This window comes from Anas acuta, chromosome 9, assembly GCF_963932015.1.
Source record: "Anas acuta chromosome 9, bAnaAcu1.1, whole genome shotgun sequence".
In the NCBI taxonomy this organism is placed as follows: Eukaryota; Metazoa; Chordata; class Aves; order Anseriformes; family Anatidae; genus Anas; species Anas acuta.
Genome location: NC_088987.1, coordinates 2221482 through 2240505, shown reverse-complemented (window position 1 = coordinate 2240505; position 19024 = coordinate 2221482). Strand labels below are relative to the sequence as shown.

At 36.5% G+C, this 19024-nt stretch overlaps 1 protein-coding gene across 2 annotated transcripts in view; it reads right to left on the bottom strand.

The window, feature by feature from the left end:
* Positions 1-1803: 1803 nt before the first annotated feature.
* Positions 1804-19024, bottom strand: part of SMC4 (structural maintenance of chromosomes 4) — a 33657-nt gene continuing 16436 nt past the window's right edge. Inside the window, exons 6-24 of one of the 2 annotated variants that reach the window (XM_068692144.1) lie at positions 15921-16085; positions 14749-14876; positions 14119-14259; positions 13152-13302; positions 12021-12185; positions 11564-11797; positions 10801-10986; positions 9806-9967; positions 8945-9170; positions 8767-8846; positions 8423-8575; positions 8149-8275; positions 7171-7360; positions 6699-6843; positions 5868-6041; positions 5061-5243; positions 3761-3993; positions 2919-3106; positions 1804-2152 (exon numbers count right to left, since the gene is read on the bottom strand). In XM_068692144.1, the coding sequence (XP_068548245.1) occupies positions 2100-2152; positions 2919-3106; positions 3761-3993; positions 5061-5243; positions 5868-6041; positions 6699-6843; positions 7171-7360; positions 8149-8275; positions 8423-8575; positions 8767-8846; positions 8945-9170; positions 9806-9967; positions 10801-10986; positions 11564-11797; positions 12021-12185; positions 13152-13302; positions 14119-14259; positions 14749-14876; positions 15921-16085 (3084 nt within the window). In that variant the 3' untranslated portion in view covers positions 1804-2099. Of the gene's footprint in view, positions 2156-2918; positions 3107-3760; positions 3994-5060; positions 5244-5867; positions 6042-6698; positions 6844-7170; positions 7361-8148; positions 8276-8422; positions 8576-8766; positions 8847-8944; positions 9171-9805; positions 9968-10800; positions 10987-11563; positions 11798-12020; positions 12186-13151; positions 13303-14118; positions 14260-14748; positions 14877-15920; positions 16086-19024 lie in introns of both variants that reach the window. The other variant, XM_068692143.1, reaches the window with a different exon arrangement.

Sequence of the window (19024 nt, the reverse complement as noted above, 5' to 3'; positions counted from 1 at the left end):
AGAGCTGGTGCATGGGGCTGAGCTGGAGCCACGCGACAGGAGCAGCAGCTGTCGTTGGAGCAAGAACAAGGGTATGCGGCGGTGCTGGGTCTGCTTCGTTTTCTTCCACTTGTCCCATTTTTTGTAGTTCGGATGTGGTGAAGGGTCCCTGAAGCAGCAGGCCCTTTAGTTGCTTGATGCAGATTTGGTGTTGTTTTGCGTTGTCCAGCATGGGCCCCTTTCAGTTCTGCCCGATGGGGTGGTGGGGTCCCTGTGGCTGGGTGCCAGCTGCCCACCCCTTCTCTAAAGGACGGGGCCAAAATTTGGCAGAGGAGCTCGTGGGCTGGGGTAAGGGCAGGGGCGTCACGCAGCAATTACTGCTGTGGCCAACACCAATTCACCCTGGGGAAGATTAAGTGACTGCTACTTAATGCAGGAGTAGATAGTGAGAACTGAAAGCAAACTGAAACCATAAATTGAGCCTCGAGCTGTACTTCAAGGTGTTCTAGAGTCAGCTTGAGATGAGGAGAAAAACCTCAGAACTGCACAGCGTGCATGGCTGGTGTTAGGATGGGTAGGACATGCCTTGTGTTTTTGTCTTCTGCTGTTGTGCACTTCACTGTTGCTGCTCTGTGATTTCACGCAGTATTTCACTGGGTGCGCCACTCCCCCGGTCAGGCCCAGGACAACAAAACCCAGGATAACCTAACTCAGGCTTGTTAAGCTTGCTTGGTATGAAAATGGCAAAGAGATGGAAATATAATCAAGAACTAAGCACAGAAAAAACAAACCATCGTTCTAGAACTGTGCTTAGCAAGCTTTTCTACTGACAGCCATTTTATAAGCACATCAGTGGTTAATTATTAAGGCAATAGCAAATAGTTGGCTAAGCCCTGCTGACTAACTGAAGTGACCTCAAGTAGCACGTAATGTGCAATTGTTTTCTGACCAAAGGAGTTGCTGACACACAGCAGTGAAGAATCTCATCCCAACGCATGAGCCACATCTAGTTCAGAGATCAGTAATTAGCAAAAAGATGCCAGGTACTGGCCTGACTTGTGGAGTGAAACACACAGCTCCAGTACTTGAAGTACAAAACAGCTCTGACTGAAAGCACAGCATAAACTGAAGCGCTGACGCCGAGTATGGAAAACTTCCTGTAACAGCTGGGCGAGCAACAGCAGGAGGGTGAGGATTTACACAACCTTGCCTCCGCACTGGGAATCATTCAGCCCTTTGTGAAATGATGGTAAGAGCAACAGGTGAGTTACTGCAGGGTTAGTAACTGACAGTGCCCAGCATGGCTGCAGCCGGTTTGTTGGGCCAAGGGAAAGCAGGAAGAGTTGTCCTGTGTAACTGCAGGGAGATGAAAATAACTAAAGAGCCTTTGAAGCTGAGTCAATTCACTGCTAAACAGTTACAAGTGGTTAATTCCCAGACCACACAGCTTTACAACAGCAGCTAGAAATCCAAGTCCTTTCCCTCTTGCATCTTTATACTATAAATGTGATTTTATATATGGACTTCACTTACTGAAACTTAAAGCTTTGATTTTAGATATATATTTAATATCATATTATATTAATATAAAGTATAATACAATGTATGATATTGCATAAGTATGCTCTTACTTTGATGGCATTTAAAAACAATTTACTTAGAGTAAAAACAAAAAAACAAAACCAGGCCTTTATAACTTCATGCATGACCCAAGCATTGACACAAAGCTTGCCCATGGAATATTAGCATGCAGCTAGGTATGTAATTAGAGAAAGGTCTATTTTTTCTAATCAGTTCATATAATTAAGACCCCCATAGACTGTATAATAACGATAAAGGAATTTATTTAGAGACTGGTTTTATTAACAACCTCAAATAGAAGCCTTAAAACTAGAGGAAAAAAATCTCAATATACAAAAGTTTATTAGAAAAGACAATGAGCAGCAACAAGAATGTAAATAGACACTGGGAAGTTTTTTGTTCATGCTACGTTGGAGCTATATTACGTACAACACTGCGGAGGTTCAGCCAGTCCTTTAGATGCAATGACTTTTGGGTTGGTTGCCACACTTTTTGTGGTATTGTTAGTCTTGTATATTCCAATCAGTCTGTCTGCAATCTCAAACATGTTGTTTCGCAGGGAGATGATGATAAATTGTGCATTTTTTGTTTGCTCCTGAAAAATAAGTTATTTGCATTAGCTCATAGGATTTCAGAAAGCTACATGTTCTTGTACGGTGTCTGTGTGCAGGTTTTAGGAGCTGTGGAATTACTTGGTGATAACTACGCTGATCAGTCACAGGATCATTAACAGATCTACAGCTGATGACTGCTCAGAACCTCACAACATACTCTTAGCTTGCTTGGCTTTCTGACTTAAGCACGAGCTTCCCCTGCTTTCCCCTTTAACATGACCTGTTCAAGTGAGGTCAATTAAATATAAAGTTTTTCAGATGTTCACCACAGTTTTAATGTGAATCCCACCAAGCTTACTGAAGGTGGGCGTTACTAACTTACCTGAACAGCTCGAACAAGGGCTGTTTTAGGGACGCAAAGGAAAACAAACCTATCTCCACCTACCCTTTGATAGAGGACAAGCCTTGAAGGCCTGTAGTTCTGGGACACGAAGGCACAAACAGGTAAAATACCTAGATTTGGTAGGTAGTGCTTTAAAAATAAAACCACGATTTTTCTTTAGGAACCCAGGAGTAGCAGTGTGAAATCACAAGTGTGACAATTAGGCAGTGTTGAAGCAAAGTTTAACAGTAGCAGATAGCTACTTAAAATCAGGGAAGCACTTCAACGATACTTGCATCATAATCTTCGACACTTCTAGGCTGTCCCCAAAACCAGTCTGCTTTGTAATTGTGATACCACTTTGTATTTATGAGCAGAGAAGAAAAAATCTTTGGAAAAAATAGACTACAGTAGTTAAATACTTACATAGATGTAAAATGCTACAATAGACACGTTTTTGAAGTCAAGTGCTGCATCAATCTCATCCATAAAATAAAGCGGTGTTGGCTTGTAATGATGAAGTGCAAAAACTAGAGCCAGTGAACTTAGAGTCTTCTCTCCTCCTGATAAGTTAAATATCTTCTTCCAACTTTTCTTTGGAGGCCGAACACTGAAAGAAGTTATAGTTTGGACATTATTTCTGTTCACAATCAAAATAAACGCATTGTATGAAAAGCAAGTCAAGAGAGGAGGGAGTTCGTGGAAGACACAGACATCTGAAGAAGCCAGACAAACTGTGGATGAGCTGCTTGATGGTCAGTCCTCCACAACCAGGAGGCAGTGAGCTGTTCACCACAGGTAGCTCTCAGGGTGCTCACACAGCTGGGTGGTCAGCTGATGTCTGAACTTGAGCTATTGTAGCACTCAGCTATTCTCTGGGGGAGGCCTAACACTTAAGAATTGCTTTTTAATTATCTTTCAAAAGTGATATTCTATTATGTAATGAACGTACTCTTAGGACCATTTATGACAGAACAATCCCCACTTACCCATATGACTGACATGATTCCCATTGCAGAGTTAAATGACTTGGGAATTAACAAATCTGGGAAATTACTTCAAAGTTAAAGCTTTCTAACTGCTGCTAGTTACTTATTTCTCCAAGCAAAACAAATCTCTTCATTTTTCAATGCTAAAAAGTTTTGGCTTCTGTCAGCATCTTCCAGTACTTGCTAAGAAGTAAGGCTACCTTGGTTTGCTGATGACCACAGAAAATTTACTTTACAGCAAAAGAATTACAGCACTATCAAGTATTTTGACAAACCTAAACATGATTCCCTCGGAGAAGGGATCCAGACTGTCTACAAGTTCCAATTCAGCATCTCCTCCCAAAGTAAGCATCTGGTAGTTTTCCTTCAGTTTATTTGTTATTACGTTAAATCCTGCCATAAATTCATTTAGCCTTTGTTTCCGAAGATCTTCATAAGCTTGTCTAAATTGGTCTCTCTTGTTGGTTATTTCATCCAATTCAGCCACACGGTTCAAGTATAACTCTTCCTGTAAAAAAAAAAAAAAAAAAAAGTGCAGTTAAAGAAACTGTCTCTATTTTAGATTTTAAGTTTTTTTTTCTTTTTAATATCATTTGAAAACTCATTTTCCTCTGAAGGACTAACAACTTTGAAACAAAAAAATAGACAAGAACAAACCCTCCCTTTTTTATTTGTTCACTTCTAAAATGGACTCCTACAGTCATTTAATTAACTTGTAGTCCTCATTAAACAATGAGTGTCTATTTTAGTAGCTCTGTGCTTCAGGTAACCTTATAGCTCATGAACTTTCTGCTCATAAAAACTATGTGTAGCTGGTGTAGATCATCTCTCAAACATTCTGCAGAAACATTAAAATCCTTCTGGCTCTGCTTTTAAAAATAACTTATTTTGTCTTTATATTTATTGCCAGCAACGATAAGGATGTTTACATTTTTGTGAGATGGCTCTAGAGAGCTGATAGAAAATCTTCATTTAAAAAAAATAGAAATCTGTTGAACAGTCCAGCAGCTTGAAGTGAGTATCGTAAGAAAAAAGTCTTAGTACAGTCCCTTCAAAACTAGTTGACTCTTACCTAAACAAACTTTCACAGAAGAAAGTTGTCTTCATCTAGCATCTATGGCATCAAATATACAAGCAGTCTGTAAGCTCCTAGATGCAACATTCACACGTAGCTAAATATGAGCTAACAACTAGCTGGGATGCTAGCAACAGCACAGCATGCAGAGAAAAGGGAAAACAATTCAAGTGTTCCATTTTAGTTTTCAGGTGCAACAGAAGGGAAGTGAAGAACAGGACTGTATTTTCCTTGTATGCTTATACATATTCTCTCACTTAGCTAAGGAGTGTAGTTTTGCACATAAGTCAAGTGCAAGATCCATCTGTGCAGTCACCTGAAGAAAAATGCACGTGTACTGCACCAGCAATTACATTAATATCAAGATTTACGTCCTGGAAAACATAAAGCCACATACAGAGCCTTGCCCTAGCGGAGGGGTGTGCCGTGCTATTGCGCTGACAGGCAGTGCAGTATCAAAAAGGCGAATCCTACCACTACACAACAGTAATTCAGCTTACCTTCTTCTTGTATTCTGCAATAGCACTGAGGTTTGGTTTCATTTCATGACACTGAGCTTCCAGCAGAGCTATCTGATTAGTGATAATATCTGGATCCTTGATAGCTTCAAGCTCTTCTTGACTGAGCACTGGAAGTTCTTCAGGTGGCTTATCTTCTATGGCGTGCAGTGATAATTTTGATATCTAAAATTCAAAAACAGTTTCAAGAAAACTTTAAAGATCACATCAGTTATCGCATGAACACGTTTCAATAACATTTTCTGTATTAGTATATATTGAACCTTTGAGACATTCCACGTTTCTTCACTTAATTCTCTTTAAGATGCAATAAAGACAAAAAATATCCTTTCACCCTGTTGTTGTGTTCCTGAAAATCATATACATCATTCTTAGAAATGTGATGTTTCTCTGTAATTGCACAAGCAGATAACAAGATCATCTCTCCTAACTCCACAGAACTTTTACAACTGTGTATTTAATACCTTGTGTGTGCAAGATTGAAGTTTCTTCAATTGCCTTTGCTTGCTGTGATAGCTGCCCTAGCTACCCTCAAATGTACAAGGCTACAAAGGGCACTGAAAGATCATCTGCTGGTCTAGATCCTTCTCTATCAGATTTAAATTTGGAGTAGGAAGGAGACACAATACAATAACAATGTATCTTTATGATCTCCAAAATTCCAACTAACACCAATAAATCATGAGCTTTTTTTTTTTTCCCTAAATTATCTGTTTTTTACTACATGGTAACGTATTAGTCTTTTGGGATCTCATAGATCAAGTTCTCTGAACTAAACAATTTCCTTACCTCTTTTTGCCAGTATTTAATCTTTGATTGGTGTGTAGAAATATGACCATTAATTTGTTCAATTTTAAGTTTTATACTGAGAGCTTCCTTCTGAAGTGCATATTCATCCTCTTGAATAGCACCTATCTCCTGGAGTAAACCGCGATGCTCCTCCTGAACTGCTGGCAGTGCTTCCTACAGAAATGACAAAAGAAAGGCATTAATCAGTTGCCTGTAAAGCATTACCAGTTTCTCAGGTTTGGTTTCACTGTGTTATTCACAGAGCCTACTCTCCACAGTCTTAAGTACTGATGTAACCAAATACACTCTTGTAATTAGGTTGACCTGATCACTGAATTCTGGAACACCACTTGTAAAAATATGCCACAGATTACGCTCTTAATCTAGATCTGGATTAAACAAATCCTTACCTGAAGATCAGACCATTTACTAGGACCGTTTTATTTTTTATTTAAAGATCACCTTTCATTAATGATTATTTTTCAGTAACGATTCATTTTGTAAGAATGCACACAATATATTGTTGGACAGAGAAAATATTCTTTGCTGTTTAAATCCCGTATGAATTTTTGGAGAATGAGTAGTAGAGTAACTTAAAAAAAAGGCATTAGGACAGCGTCATCAAGTCTGAAGCTCAAATTGCTTTTTAAATGAAACTATTAGCTAATGCAACCAACCCATTTCCATATGGCTAGGCTGCCTGGGATGTCTCAGGATGAAGTGTAACAGACATCAGCAATTAGGACACCTTTGGCACAACAAATACTATCTACAATTTATTTCAGAGTGCATTCTCTATGAAGAAACACACCAAATAAACAGTATGCTTACTTCAGCTTGCTTGCGCTCATTCATAACCTCAGTGGCTTTGTCTTCTAGCACAGTCAGCTCTTCTGTTAAGTCTTTAATTTCTTTCTCGTTATCTCCAAGTTCCTTCTCAGTGCGAAGAACAGCCTCTTCAGATTTTTTCATGTTTCTGAATGGATACCAAGATGTTTGTATACTTTACATGAGTGCAAACATGGCATAACATAATCCAGAAACACAATCATAGAAAGCTTGTTCGCTAGCTGTTCATAACCCAACATGTTACAAATAGTCTGTTTGAGGTCAGTCAGTTTAGAGAAAGAGTTTATGACCTCCTCCCCTCAGTTTTCCTCTAGCCATAAAGAAGTGAACACACCTCTCCTGAGGCCTGACAAATCTCCCCCATGAAGATAAAGATTTAACGGTAACCAGACATGACTTGTGGCTATACAAAATTGGTAGGCTTTAAAATTGAACACATTGATATCTACCATACCTTTGTGCGCTCTTGATTGCCACTTGGGCTTTAGTAATAGCTGAAGTATGTTCATCTATTTCTTTGTTGATCTCATCAAGTTTGTCTTGGTGTACTTTAAGTTTTTGATTACTGGTATCAATTATGAGCTTATGTAATCTTTTAACTTCACTTTCCATTTTACCAGCTTTTTCAGCAACATGCTCATAATCTGTCACAAACAAAACGGGGTTAATGTCTTTATGCTGTCTCACCAGGCTATTGCAATACATCAACGTTCATGCGACACAAAGCTCTGCTGTGTTAATATTTTCAGAAACGTACGTGTTTCTTTGTACTGCAAAAAAAAATATATATATTTTTAATGGGGCAACAAAAAATACTACACCCATCCTTCTGACAACTGTTACACCACCAAAGCATTTTGGTGTAAAGCATCACTATAACGTTCATACGCTACTTAAATACATGTATAATACAGAAGCAGCAATATGTTCCAAGCTCATTCTTTGCATTCTTTGTTTTAAAATGCTCAAAGGGGCAAAACTGTAAGAACTAGTCACTACTGTTCAGTAACTGGTATGACCAATTCATGCTGAATAGTACGATAGCCTACTCCACCTTCAAGCTTTTGCTTACAACTCAACAAAACTATCCTGGTGAGTTAAACAGCTTTCAAAAATTAAGATACCTGGCACCGTGGTATTTTAAGGGGAAAACTAAATAAAAGTCTCCCAGTAAGTTTGCTACAGATTTATAATTTTCTTCAGGGACAGAAGAAGAAAAGCAGAGAGCCTTCAAAGGCAGAGGGCGGTAACCTCTCCAGAGGACTGCACAGGTTTGTGACTTTCCATCATATGGCAGAAATATTCAAGAAGATATTTATAACCTCAAACAAAGCTGTAGCATTTTCTCCTCTATTAGCTATTTATTATTTGCTCCTTTAAATGTATCATAACTACATTTTTTATTTACAATCCCTCTCTCCACAACAAGTACCTTTTTTGTAACCATCAAGGATTTTTTCCAATTCCTTCTGTTTGTTTTTGTCCGGAGCAGTAGCAATTACGTTTGCTTCAAGTTCCTTAAGTTGGCCTTTTAGAAGAACCTCTTGTTCAGAATAATTCTACAGAAAACACAGCTGTGTTAGAACCCCATGCTTTAAAAAAGGTCTTTGATACTGACAAGGCCTGTATTAACTTGAGGCTGAGAAACTGTTCTCCTGCACATGCATGGAGAAGCCAAATCGTGCCTCAATAAGAAGCTTGTTCACCTGGATACTCGCTGTATACTTTTCTAAAGTATTTTTCATTTCCCGAACATTCCAGCGTAGTTTTGGTACATCTTCTTCAAGCTGCAATTTCTCTTCTTCACACTGTTCTGCTCTTTTGGAATCCTTCTGCAGTTGAGCTTCCATTCTGCCGATCTACACAAAAATGAGATGTGATCACTTGCCTTGTGTCACCACCACGAAACACAGCATGTTCTTATTCGTGTGCTAGACAGTCTTATAATATCTCAAACAGATTTAAAAGGACAAAGAGAAAATGCGTACAAACTGCCAAAACATAAGGAACTTTGAAGATATGCCACTTTTAATTAAGATTATGCACTAACCTCTTCTTCTGAAACATCAATTATAACCGCGGAGCCCATTCTGCCCTTTATTACTTTATTTCCACCACCAGTCATTGTTCCTAAAGTAATAAAGAGGAAAAGAAGTTAGCGTACTAATTTTGCATAGATATCTCCTATGAAGCACTGAATATCTTAGTATAAGTTTGCACTTAAATACCTGATTGCTCAATGACTTCCCCTTTCAACGTTACAACCCTCCACCTTTTATCTTTTTGGAAGGCTATTCTGGAAGCTTCTTCCAAGGTCTTAACTACTAGGGTATCACGTAACGCGAAGTAAAAAGCCACGCGAAAGATCTCGTCTTCTATTTTCACCAGATCAAACAACCGAGGAGCATTTTCAGGGGTTGGGATTTTTTTAAGATTTTTTTCCCACACAGCCATCTACATCAAAAAAAGTAAGCGAATGAGTGAGAGGATAAATCATGAAGTCATTTCATTTTTGTAAGGTACATTAAGGCTTTAAAGCAATTGTAATCATTTTCTAGTTAAGTGTAACAATACTTCTCAGAACGGTAATTAACTGTAAAGCTTCCTTCCTTAGGGATCTCTACTTACTTGCAGCATAATTAAAAACTCACTGATAATTTGTCCCTTTGCTAGCCATACTTGTTGCTTAAGTTTAATAGTTTACAGTTACCATATTACTAGGATTATTAAGTTTGCTAATTTAAGAAAAAAATGAATATAAAAATTACATATATATATAAAATACAGAAATAATAGACTAGAAGGACACACCAAATATTTGTTGTACACGTGTAGGTATCAAAAAAGCTTGGTAATTCTCTGCAATTAAACTTTATTGTTTGCTAGTACAATATTCTAAGGTACCAACATCCTTTTTTATATTCTACCTTTATGTGTATTAATACATAAGCAGTGTAATATATCAATATAAGTCATATTTATACATATGCATATTAATACATAATATATCTACAATATACAGTATTAACACTGTGCACCGTAGGGTAAATCAGCAACATCATTTCTTTTGCCAGAGTACCAATACTTACTTTGTCCAAGGCTATAAATGTGGCAACTCCAATTCCTGTTCTCTTTAAGAATTTCACACATTCCTCTGCAACATCAATTGTATCGACAACGATGTAGTCTAAGGCACTACAAGATGACGAAATAGCAACATCATACTTTTCATCGATAGCTCCCAAGTCTCCCTAATAATTGAGAGGTGGTAGGGGAGAAGCAGAAGTACTCTGATTAGCTTGGCATCAAAGTTTTGTCTTGGTATTGAGAGATAAGACCAAAACTTTACATAAAATGAAATGAGACGAAAACAAACTATAAAACTTTTTTTTTCTTTGTCAAAGAACTTAAACCTTAGTTAAAATTTGCAAATTAATATCACACCTGACCTCTCCTCCACACTACTACGCTACTTTTATATTTCTCCTGTACTTGTTTCCATGCCAGAAGATAAATTCATATATTTAGAGCTTCAGAAGCGGTAGGTCTGGCAAAGCAATGTGGTAGCACATATTTACGGTCTGTAGAAAAAGGTAAATTTTATATGCCAGTATTTTAGCGAGGCAGTCTGGCCTAACAAAATCATTTCATGTATTCTGTGCATGGTTCTACCATTGGTCAGCTAGGTCGGACGTGACATTTACCAAATGGATGATTACGAACTAATTCTACCTTCTGTGGTACCAAAAGATAAAAACACCACTCCACTTCTCTGGTACAGGTGATCCTAATTATCACAGCCCAACACAGAAGCACAAGCAGGACCAAAGCACGGGGAGGTTACATGACTTTGTTAGTATACTTGGCTTGAACATAAGCTTTCTCATAGCCACTGCCTTTCCTTAGTCCCAAGTATAGTGAATTTCAATATTTTATTTTTAATTTATACCAAGCCCACAGGATTTGCAACTCTGTCCAAATTAATAAGAGAATTAAGGCATTCAACCTTTTCCTTATTTACACAAAAAATACTCTGTCACCACAAATTTTATGACTAAATTTGTAATGGCCTTTTAAAAATTACCAGTCTTCCGTGTATTCCACGAATATTTCCAGACTTCTTCTGCTGAAGCAGAGCCTCGAGCACTTTTCCTCGATTGCGACTTTGTGCTAAAGAACTTTTGGCTTCTTCTACTTTTTGACGCAGATTTAGAACAATATCCTTCACTTCTGTTTCATCTTTTCCCAGCTTCTCAAGCCTGTTTTGTTTCTAACAGTTAAAAGAAAGACATTATCTTAGCATCAGAAAACTTACTGTATTCAAGGACACTTAGATTCATGATTGTGTAAGCAATGAAAGCAGCTATTGACAAGGAGAGGTAGCAAAACCAGAAGAATGGCTAATGGCTGGGATTTGATATATTTTGACATGGTACAACAGCTTATGAATTAATTGGGCTTAGAACAAGGTATCGGCATTTTTTTCTGTGGGGAATGACAGTGGAGTAAGAAGTAAAATTCAAATGGCTCTGAAACATAGCCATTTATTTACCTCACCATGTATAATTATTATATTTAAACCAAGTTCCTTGCTGAGATGCACAGAATTTAATTTCCCGTACTTAATATTAACATTTTCTTAATGCAAAATAGACTTGAAAGCAGAGATTTAACTTCAGTTGTTAACTAAGTATCTAAACGTATTTTTTAATGCTATTTTATTGGGGGAAGTTTTAAATGTATTTTCACCATGATAACTGCTAAAATAAACAGTAGGACTTTGGTTTGTGTATCACAGCACTGAATTATAACTCAAAGAAATGACCTATGAGAAAGTTAGGGCTCACCTCCTTTAATTCCTGTTCAGCTTTGGGTAATTTTGCAGATATGTCTTTGATAGCAGCTTTCCTTTCTTTAAGAGTTTCACAGACAGATGTCAGAGTCTCCTTTGCCTTATTTAAGTGAGACACAGCAGTGTTGTGACGGCTGAGATAGATATCAAGCTCTGACTGTGCTACGTCCATCTTTGAACGTGCTTCATTCACCGTTTTATTAAACTCCATAAGCTCCTTCTCTTTGGCCTGCAAAAATGAACAGTACAAGTCAAAAGAGACAACTGTGGAATTTATTATGCCAATTACACTATTATGAAAAAAAAAAAAAAAGATGAGAAAACAGGCATGTTCTTTTTAGTAGCAGAAAATAGATATGAAAACTGTTAGTTAAATAGAAGAACAAGTCTACCTGAATTTAATACCAAACTTGTGTAATACAGTAAGTATATGAAGTCAAAACAGTTCAAACCTCTTTTTCTTCCTGAATTCCTTTTGTTTCTTTCTTAAGGCTATTCATAACCTGCTTGAGTTTTTCTTCTTCTTCGATTTTTGCCTTTTCAAGAAGCTCTTTCTTGGATGTTGCATCGCTGATACTTTTTTCACTACTAGAGGATGCATTTTTCAGTTCTTCTACCTAAAGAAGGAAAAGATTTTTAACTTTCTCTCCCACTGAAACAAAACACTTTTGGCTTATCTTTAAACCTCGCCTTTCAGTTTCTACGTGGAAGCCAAAGGAAGCGTGAGGCCCAATAGGCTGACTCTGCCTGGTATTTCTAACTGCTGATTGAAAAGGGAAAATGGCATCAGGACATGCTGAAGAACCCCATCTATATATGAAATGCATATCCTGTGGATTGCTCCAGTAATCAACATGCATCTTGCAGTTATTGCTTCATCTTCAGCATGCTTGAGGCTTCTATATTCTCCATCTAGTTACAAGGCATCTTATCTTCTTTTGGACAGCTGAGTAGGTTCAAAAGAAGATTCCTTAAAGGTACTGACAAGCTTCTCTCAACATTTCAGAGGCACGCTGGGCAAGAATATGGTTAAGAGAACCCAAAGACTTTTCAATTCAATCAGCCTGCATGGTGTGGCAGTACCACATTAATGAAGATCACATTTTTTTTTTTTTTTTAAGATTAGATGCATCTTGGTTCTAGCGAGAGGCCTGGATTTTACTTGCAAGGTTTGTTCACTTCTAGAGCCAAGCTGTAGCCTCATGCATAAGAACAAAAGTATTTGAACATCAGTACAGCTTAATTCTTGTATACTTATTTTCAAAAGGCTTTGTTTTGAATCAGTTAGTGATTCAAGATCTAAATCAAATAGTAGCAGCTAACATGATAAAATATATCCATTAAGTTCATGTAATTAACTATGGAAAGAGAAGAAAAAAATGTTTTGTTTTGCAAACAAAAACCCCAGCTGCCAAATGACAGAAAATATCTGGCTGAAAAATTTTAAACATTTTTAGGTTTTCTTTGCTGCATGAAGTAGAATTGGTGTCCTTTGTTTACCTTTACCCAGCTTCACAAAGATGTTCTTATCTACAGCAACCAATTACATTTCTTTAAGTAAAACAAGTTGTAGCTCACACTACCTTTTCTTTGTCCTTTTGAAGTTGCTTTTCCAATTTTTTAGTCTTGCTTTTAGCATGTTTTAATTTTTCCCTTACTTTAACATCCTGCAAGTCCAATTCAGTAAATTTTGTTTTATTTTCCTCCAGAAACGTTGTAATTTTTTTCAGTTTCCTAGAAAGGAAAGAAGAATTATCTACTCTGTATTTAAAAAAAATGTAATTTCAGTAGAGCTTGGCTTGGTGAACACACAGGATTTAAAACAATACTAGTCAGTTTTTGCAAAAAACAGTATCTAACGTTTACTATGTTCACAGTGTTTTCCCCAGGTAAATTTTAATTAATCAGCAAAGATCAACTAGTAAAAGCCATACTAAACACATTTTCAGAAACTTTATCTTTTTCTACAATAATATTTGTGATTCACATCTCTCTCAAATTACAATGGTCTCAGAGGATGGGAAGGTTCATACTGTAGTCAGATTGAAGAAAAGTACCCAGATAAATCAATTGTACAGAAATTCAATTCAAATATAAGAGTTTCATATGGAAATCAGAGAAAAATACCTACCATTCATGTACCTAAGCATTATAGATATGTATATAAAAACCTGAAACAAAATTCCAATTATTTTTCTGTACAGTTAGCATCAAAAAAGAAGTATGTACTTCTATGTCCATAAAAATCAGACATTCTCCTATTGTTAGCTGTGGATATTACACAGATTTCTCTAAGAGAAGCAACCTGTAGGACCAAATCAATCCAATTAAAATATTAAAGTTTATTTCTGTGTAAAATATCACTTGTTACATGCCATAAGATCTTTATGTATACTATAAGTGACTCAATGGACCCACAAGGATCATTGAGTCCAACACTTGAGAAAATCTGATTTTTTCTGAAAATCCTGGTAATTCTAACTCCATATATATGCAGAACATATAAAACACAGTACTCCTAGCTTATGAATCCATTCCTAAAATACTTACTTTTCGAGTTCTTTTAAAGCTTTATCCTTGGCTTTCTTTACATCTGCAAGTTTGCTGCTCTTCTCATTAATATCTTTTGTTTCTTCCTGTGTTTTTTCTTTCTGCTTTTCCAAATCATTTATTCGTTTCTGTAGGTCATAGCTAGAAAAAAAAAGTATTACAAACCCATCATTTTTCAATAAAATCAACATTCTTAATGAATATATATTTCCAACAATCTGATGGATAATAAAATGATTGTCAAATATTATATCCTAATATCCATTAACTTTGCCAATTTAATTCCAAACAATTTTGACATTTCAGATAAAAATAATCTTTTAATGATCTTTCTCATTTTAAGTATAAAGCTGTAAAAGGTTAATCTGCCAAACTGGTGTTGTTTGTAAGAAGCTGGCAAGCAGGTTTTCTTTTGTTTTCAAGTTTTTAATGAGAGCGATCTATCATTATTTGAGAATGAACTTTGTCACTTGAAGCTAAAATCACTAGCCACATACCACTCAACTAACTTTGAATACATGATACGTCTGTCAAGAAAAACGAAACATTTCTTATTACAGATATGGACGCAGAGTTTAACACCACCACTACCACATTAAAGCCAGATCTAAACTTCAGAAAAGTACTTACATGTAGTATTGACAGATATGATTCTTTTCTTTAAACATTTTATTTTCCAAAGAAAGAAATTCAATGGCTTTATTCTTGTCCCCTTCTAAAGCATCCTTTTCTTTTTCCACCATTTTAATTCTATTTAACTAGAGAAAACAGACAGTTAAAGATGATTTTAATGCTAGGAGAAAGAAGAACAAACCGTGAGAAAAATAAGCTCTAGACCCTTTATAACACACAGATAACACCTCTGGAGAGATGCCGTCCCACAAGTAACTCTGCAAGTCTATTTATTACTGCAAACCTTCTGAAATAAGAGATCACTACATCCTGAGCAGAGACTGTATTTTTAGGGTAATTCAAACAGTAATTTAAAACTACAAAGGAATCCTGCAGATGCTAGGAACAGTTCAGGCAAACCAAGGAAGAGTAGGTAAGGAATAAAAAGGAGTTACACAGGAGTTACAGACAGTCTGTACCTATTTTCAGTACCCCCTTTCAAGTTAAATCCTGTGACTATGTCTTCTGTTTTATTTTACAGCTTAAAAGAAAAGTCTACAACATATTAGGATTTACCAAGGATAAATCAAGTGAAATAAAAACGAACTTTGATATTTTACTGCTTTTAGAACTAAATGCATCAGTAGGATGCTATGAAAACAATTTCTGCAACAGATCTGTGCAGCTCAAGTCACAACTAATTTTCTGTAAGTTTCCTCATGCAGCTGGGTGTGCATCACAGTGGCAGTGCTATGTTTCCCTCCTACTTCTCCTATTTGCTATTTCATAACAGGACTAAGGCAGGGCTATGTCTGTATGTACTCAGCTAATGCCGATCTGTTTGGCTATTCAGTCACTGAGCAGAAGCATTTAACACCTGCAGATGTGATCAGAGACGTTCAGCAGGTAAAATCTTGTGTTCCAACTCAGGTAAACCTTTGGGAATCAGTAGCCAACAGCTTTGTAAGTGTTTAAAGAAGGGCAACCGACATTGACTGCCCACTTTTATTAGCGACAGAAATATCAAGTGCAATAAAGAGTTAAGTTTCACAGTACTTCTACCGCTGTAAAGGGTGCCAAATCTTTAACCAGTAAGTCTTTATGTTAACTTCTTCTCTAAAAGATCTAAATGAAACACTGCAGGTTTATATCTTCAATTTATAATTCAAACCAAACTTTATGAGACTCACCTTTTCTCCTCTCTGTTCATTTAAAATCTCTACTCTGCGACACAGAGTTTGGATAGGTTCTATCAGTCGTGCAGACCCTATCAAGTCTTCCAAGTATTCGAGCATGCCTTCATCATGTTCGGTCTGGCCTTTCGGTTTCATCATTGCAATCTGTTCAACTTCCCCCTTGGAAAAGAAAAGTTTAATATTTTCTTAACTCTTTTTCCTGAGGGAAAGAGTTGGCATTCTGAAAACACACAAACACCTTTGGAACGCGTTTGTACGGCCGCATCCTAACATTATGAAAGAACAAAACAGTGCAGTAGTCAGAGGCGACTGATCACAGTCACAACACATGTGGGAAAGATCAAAATGAACAGATTTCCTCCAAGCAGTACATGATGATGCGCATGAAAAACAGCATCCCTTTTGAAGCCCACAGTCAGGTCTAAATTTTGCTTCATTGCTCTAAATATTCAAAATGTTTTCCCCCAACCTAAAAAAAGAAGAAGAGAATAAAGCATGCCCACTAGGTCATGTGGCACCAATAGTCGTTAATCAGGATTGAAGTCCCCAAAAGTTTCCTTTAGAAAACAGAAGGTCCACAAAATCATGTCTCATAGATGAACTGGACCTGTAATTCATATAACTGAGACCTGATGGTTAGAAAAAAAAACACTTTAGGTATTAGACTTCATTTATTTCATTTTCCTGTATGTACAGCATTAGCTTTACATTATTAAGCTGAACAGTAACAGTAATTTGATTTTTACAGAGTAAGATTTAACAAAGATTAAACTGAGACAATGATGGCTTATTTTACTGATGTTAGCATTAGCTAATTAAAAAAAAAAATTCTGCTAGAAGCATTTTATGCTTAGGACAGAGCAGCATGAAATCTTCAAAGTACGGATTGTATTTTGTAAATTGCCTGTCATATATCAGAAGGTAAAGACATGAAATTGAATATACATATATTAAAGTTATGTCTAAAGCAAGAATAAATGTGACAGAAGCTGCAAAAGTTAAATAAAGAAAAGACCAAGTACAAACTACTCACTCCTCAAAAACTTGGAAAGCTAAGCATACAAAAGACAACTTCTTTGTTAAACAGATACACAATATTGCAGGAGTTCTGGCCTTCGTGACACGTAATTAAACCCATGAAATAACAAGTTCTAATATGATTTTAATTTAGTTTTAGAACCGTTTAGATTTAAAAACAAGATTTATATCCTAGCATCCAATCTAGGTACGTAAAAAAAGCCTGTAAGTCAATATCCACAGACTGAAAACGCACTCGAGAATTTAGTTGTCACTGTTTGCTGCTTGAGCTGAAGCCAAGTCTCTGCAAAGTATGGATAAGGACAAAATTCTCAAGAACACACAGAAGATGGAGTGATTAACAAGGCTGCTGGAAAACCAGAAGGGACTGTTTTGACAGAAGTTGACAGTGGCTAGGATTTCTAGGCCAGCATCGTGAACCAGCCCTGTAAGCAGCTCAGAGAGCTGAGGACAGGCTACTCCTGGACATTGACTAACGAATGCACTCGAATTTTCTCCCAAAGTAACTTTGTTCCACTTACTCAGTACACAATGACACCTAGTGGCCCTGTTTTTCTTCCAACCAGTAAATACCATTTGGCTGAGCACAAGGGAAAAAGTGAAGTTTTGCAAATTTAGCAAAATGGGAACTAGCAATTCCTTACACATAAGAAATTCCCATGTTAAACTAAAACAGAGAAGCCGAGGTGTTTTTTATTACTATTTTAAAATTTAAAATTAATAAATTAAAATTATTGCTATGTTAAAATTCTAGAATTTAAATGCACCTAAGCTATGATTTTTTGATACTTACTATTCATAAGAAGTGTGAATAGGTTTGTCAAGACATAAAAATCTCAATTTTTACTTCTTATTAAAAGAAGTATTAAAAAGGCAAACAATTAGTTTCCTGATAATTGCAGCTGCATTATGTACAACTCCAACTTCATTTGTTTCCTTGCAACATAAGTGTGATTTCTCTACCAAAACCACCTGTCAGTACCATGCTACTCGTGGGTAGGACACTCACTGTAACCTAAATTCCTGCAGAATTGCCACATAAATCTCCATTTTATTTCTTCTTGCATTGTAATTGATTCCTCTGTTTACATCCAAGAAAAAACTATTACTGAACATCCATCTTCTATGTTGTACACCCTCAAGGTAGGTGCTGCAGTTTGACTTTGCACTTGCTTTCCTCTTCTGTTCCCCCTTCCTCTTTTTTTTAAACTGGGCACAAACCACAAAACTATTCTGGATTTAACACAAGCAGAGCAATTGTAATTTACTCTAAGTGGACAAGCAAGGAATGTAAAGCAACATTTTTTCATAACATGGATTTTATTAAGTATAATTAACCCTCTTTAAATCATGACTATCTAAGAAAGATAACATAGTTGCGAGGGTTGAATATATAATTGAATACAGTACAATATATTTAATGATACAGCACATTAGTAATGAAGTTTAACCCTACCGTATCTGAGTTTATAATCTCATAAATTAAGAAATCAGAGGTTTGGTGGTCTACATGGTGAATAAATACATCACCACATAACGAGGAATACAACCTTACCTGTGAGTAAAGTTTAGGCAATCCATACAACAAAATTTTGAGAAGTTGAAGTGAATTGGGTACTGGTGAGGAGATGATAAACACAAACTGAACTTGTTGGGCCGAGTAGTGCCAATTCTATATGCAACTCCTTTGCCTTAAAAAAGGCAACAAGTTTAGAATCACATATTTTTCAGATCTTACGTAAAGAGATGCAGATAGTACTAGGTACTTACATTTTTAATTCTTTTCTTATGAAAGGTAAAAGTGAAAACATTTAGACTACTTATATGATAACTGAGCCCTAAGACTATGAACTATTATTTAATATTTAAATTACTCACCAAGTTTTATGTTCAGAAATCAGTTTAGGCTACCCCTATAGTTAGCACGCTAAGAAATCAAAAGGTATTCAGTTATTAGCACTGATAAAGGAGACTGAAAAAGTTGTACCTGCTCTACTTGCAAGTGGTCATGACAATGAGGAACAGAAGAAACTGTTTTGCAGCTTTGCATCCTGTTAAAA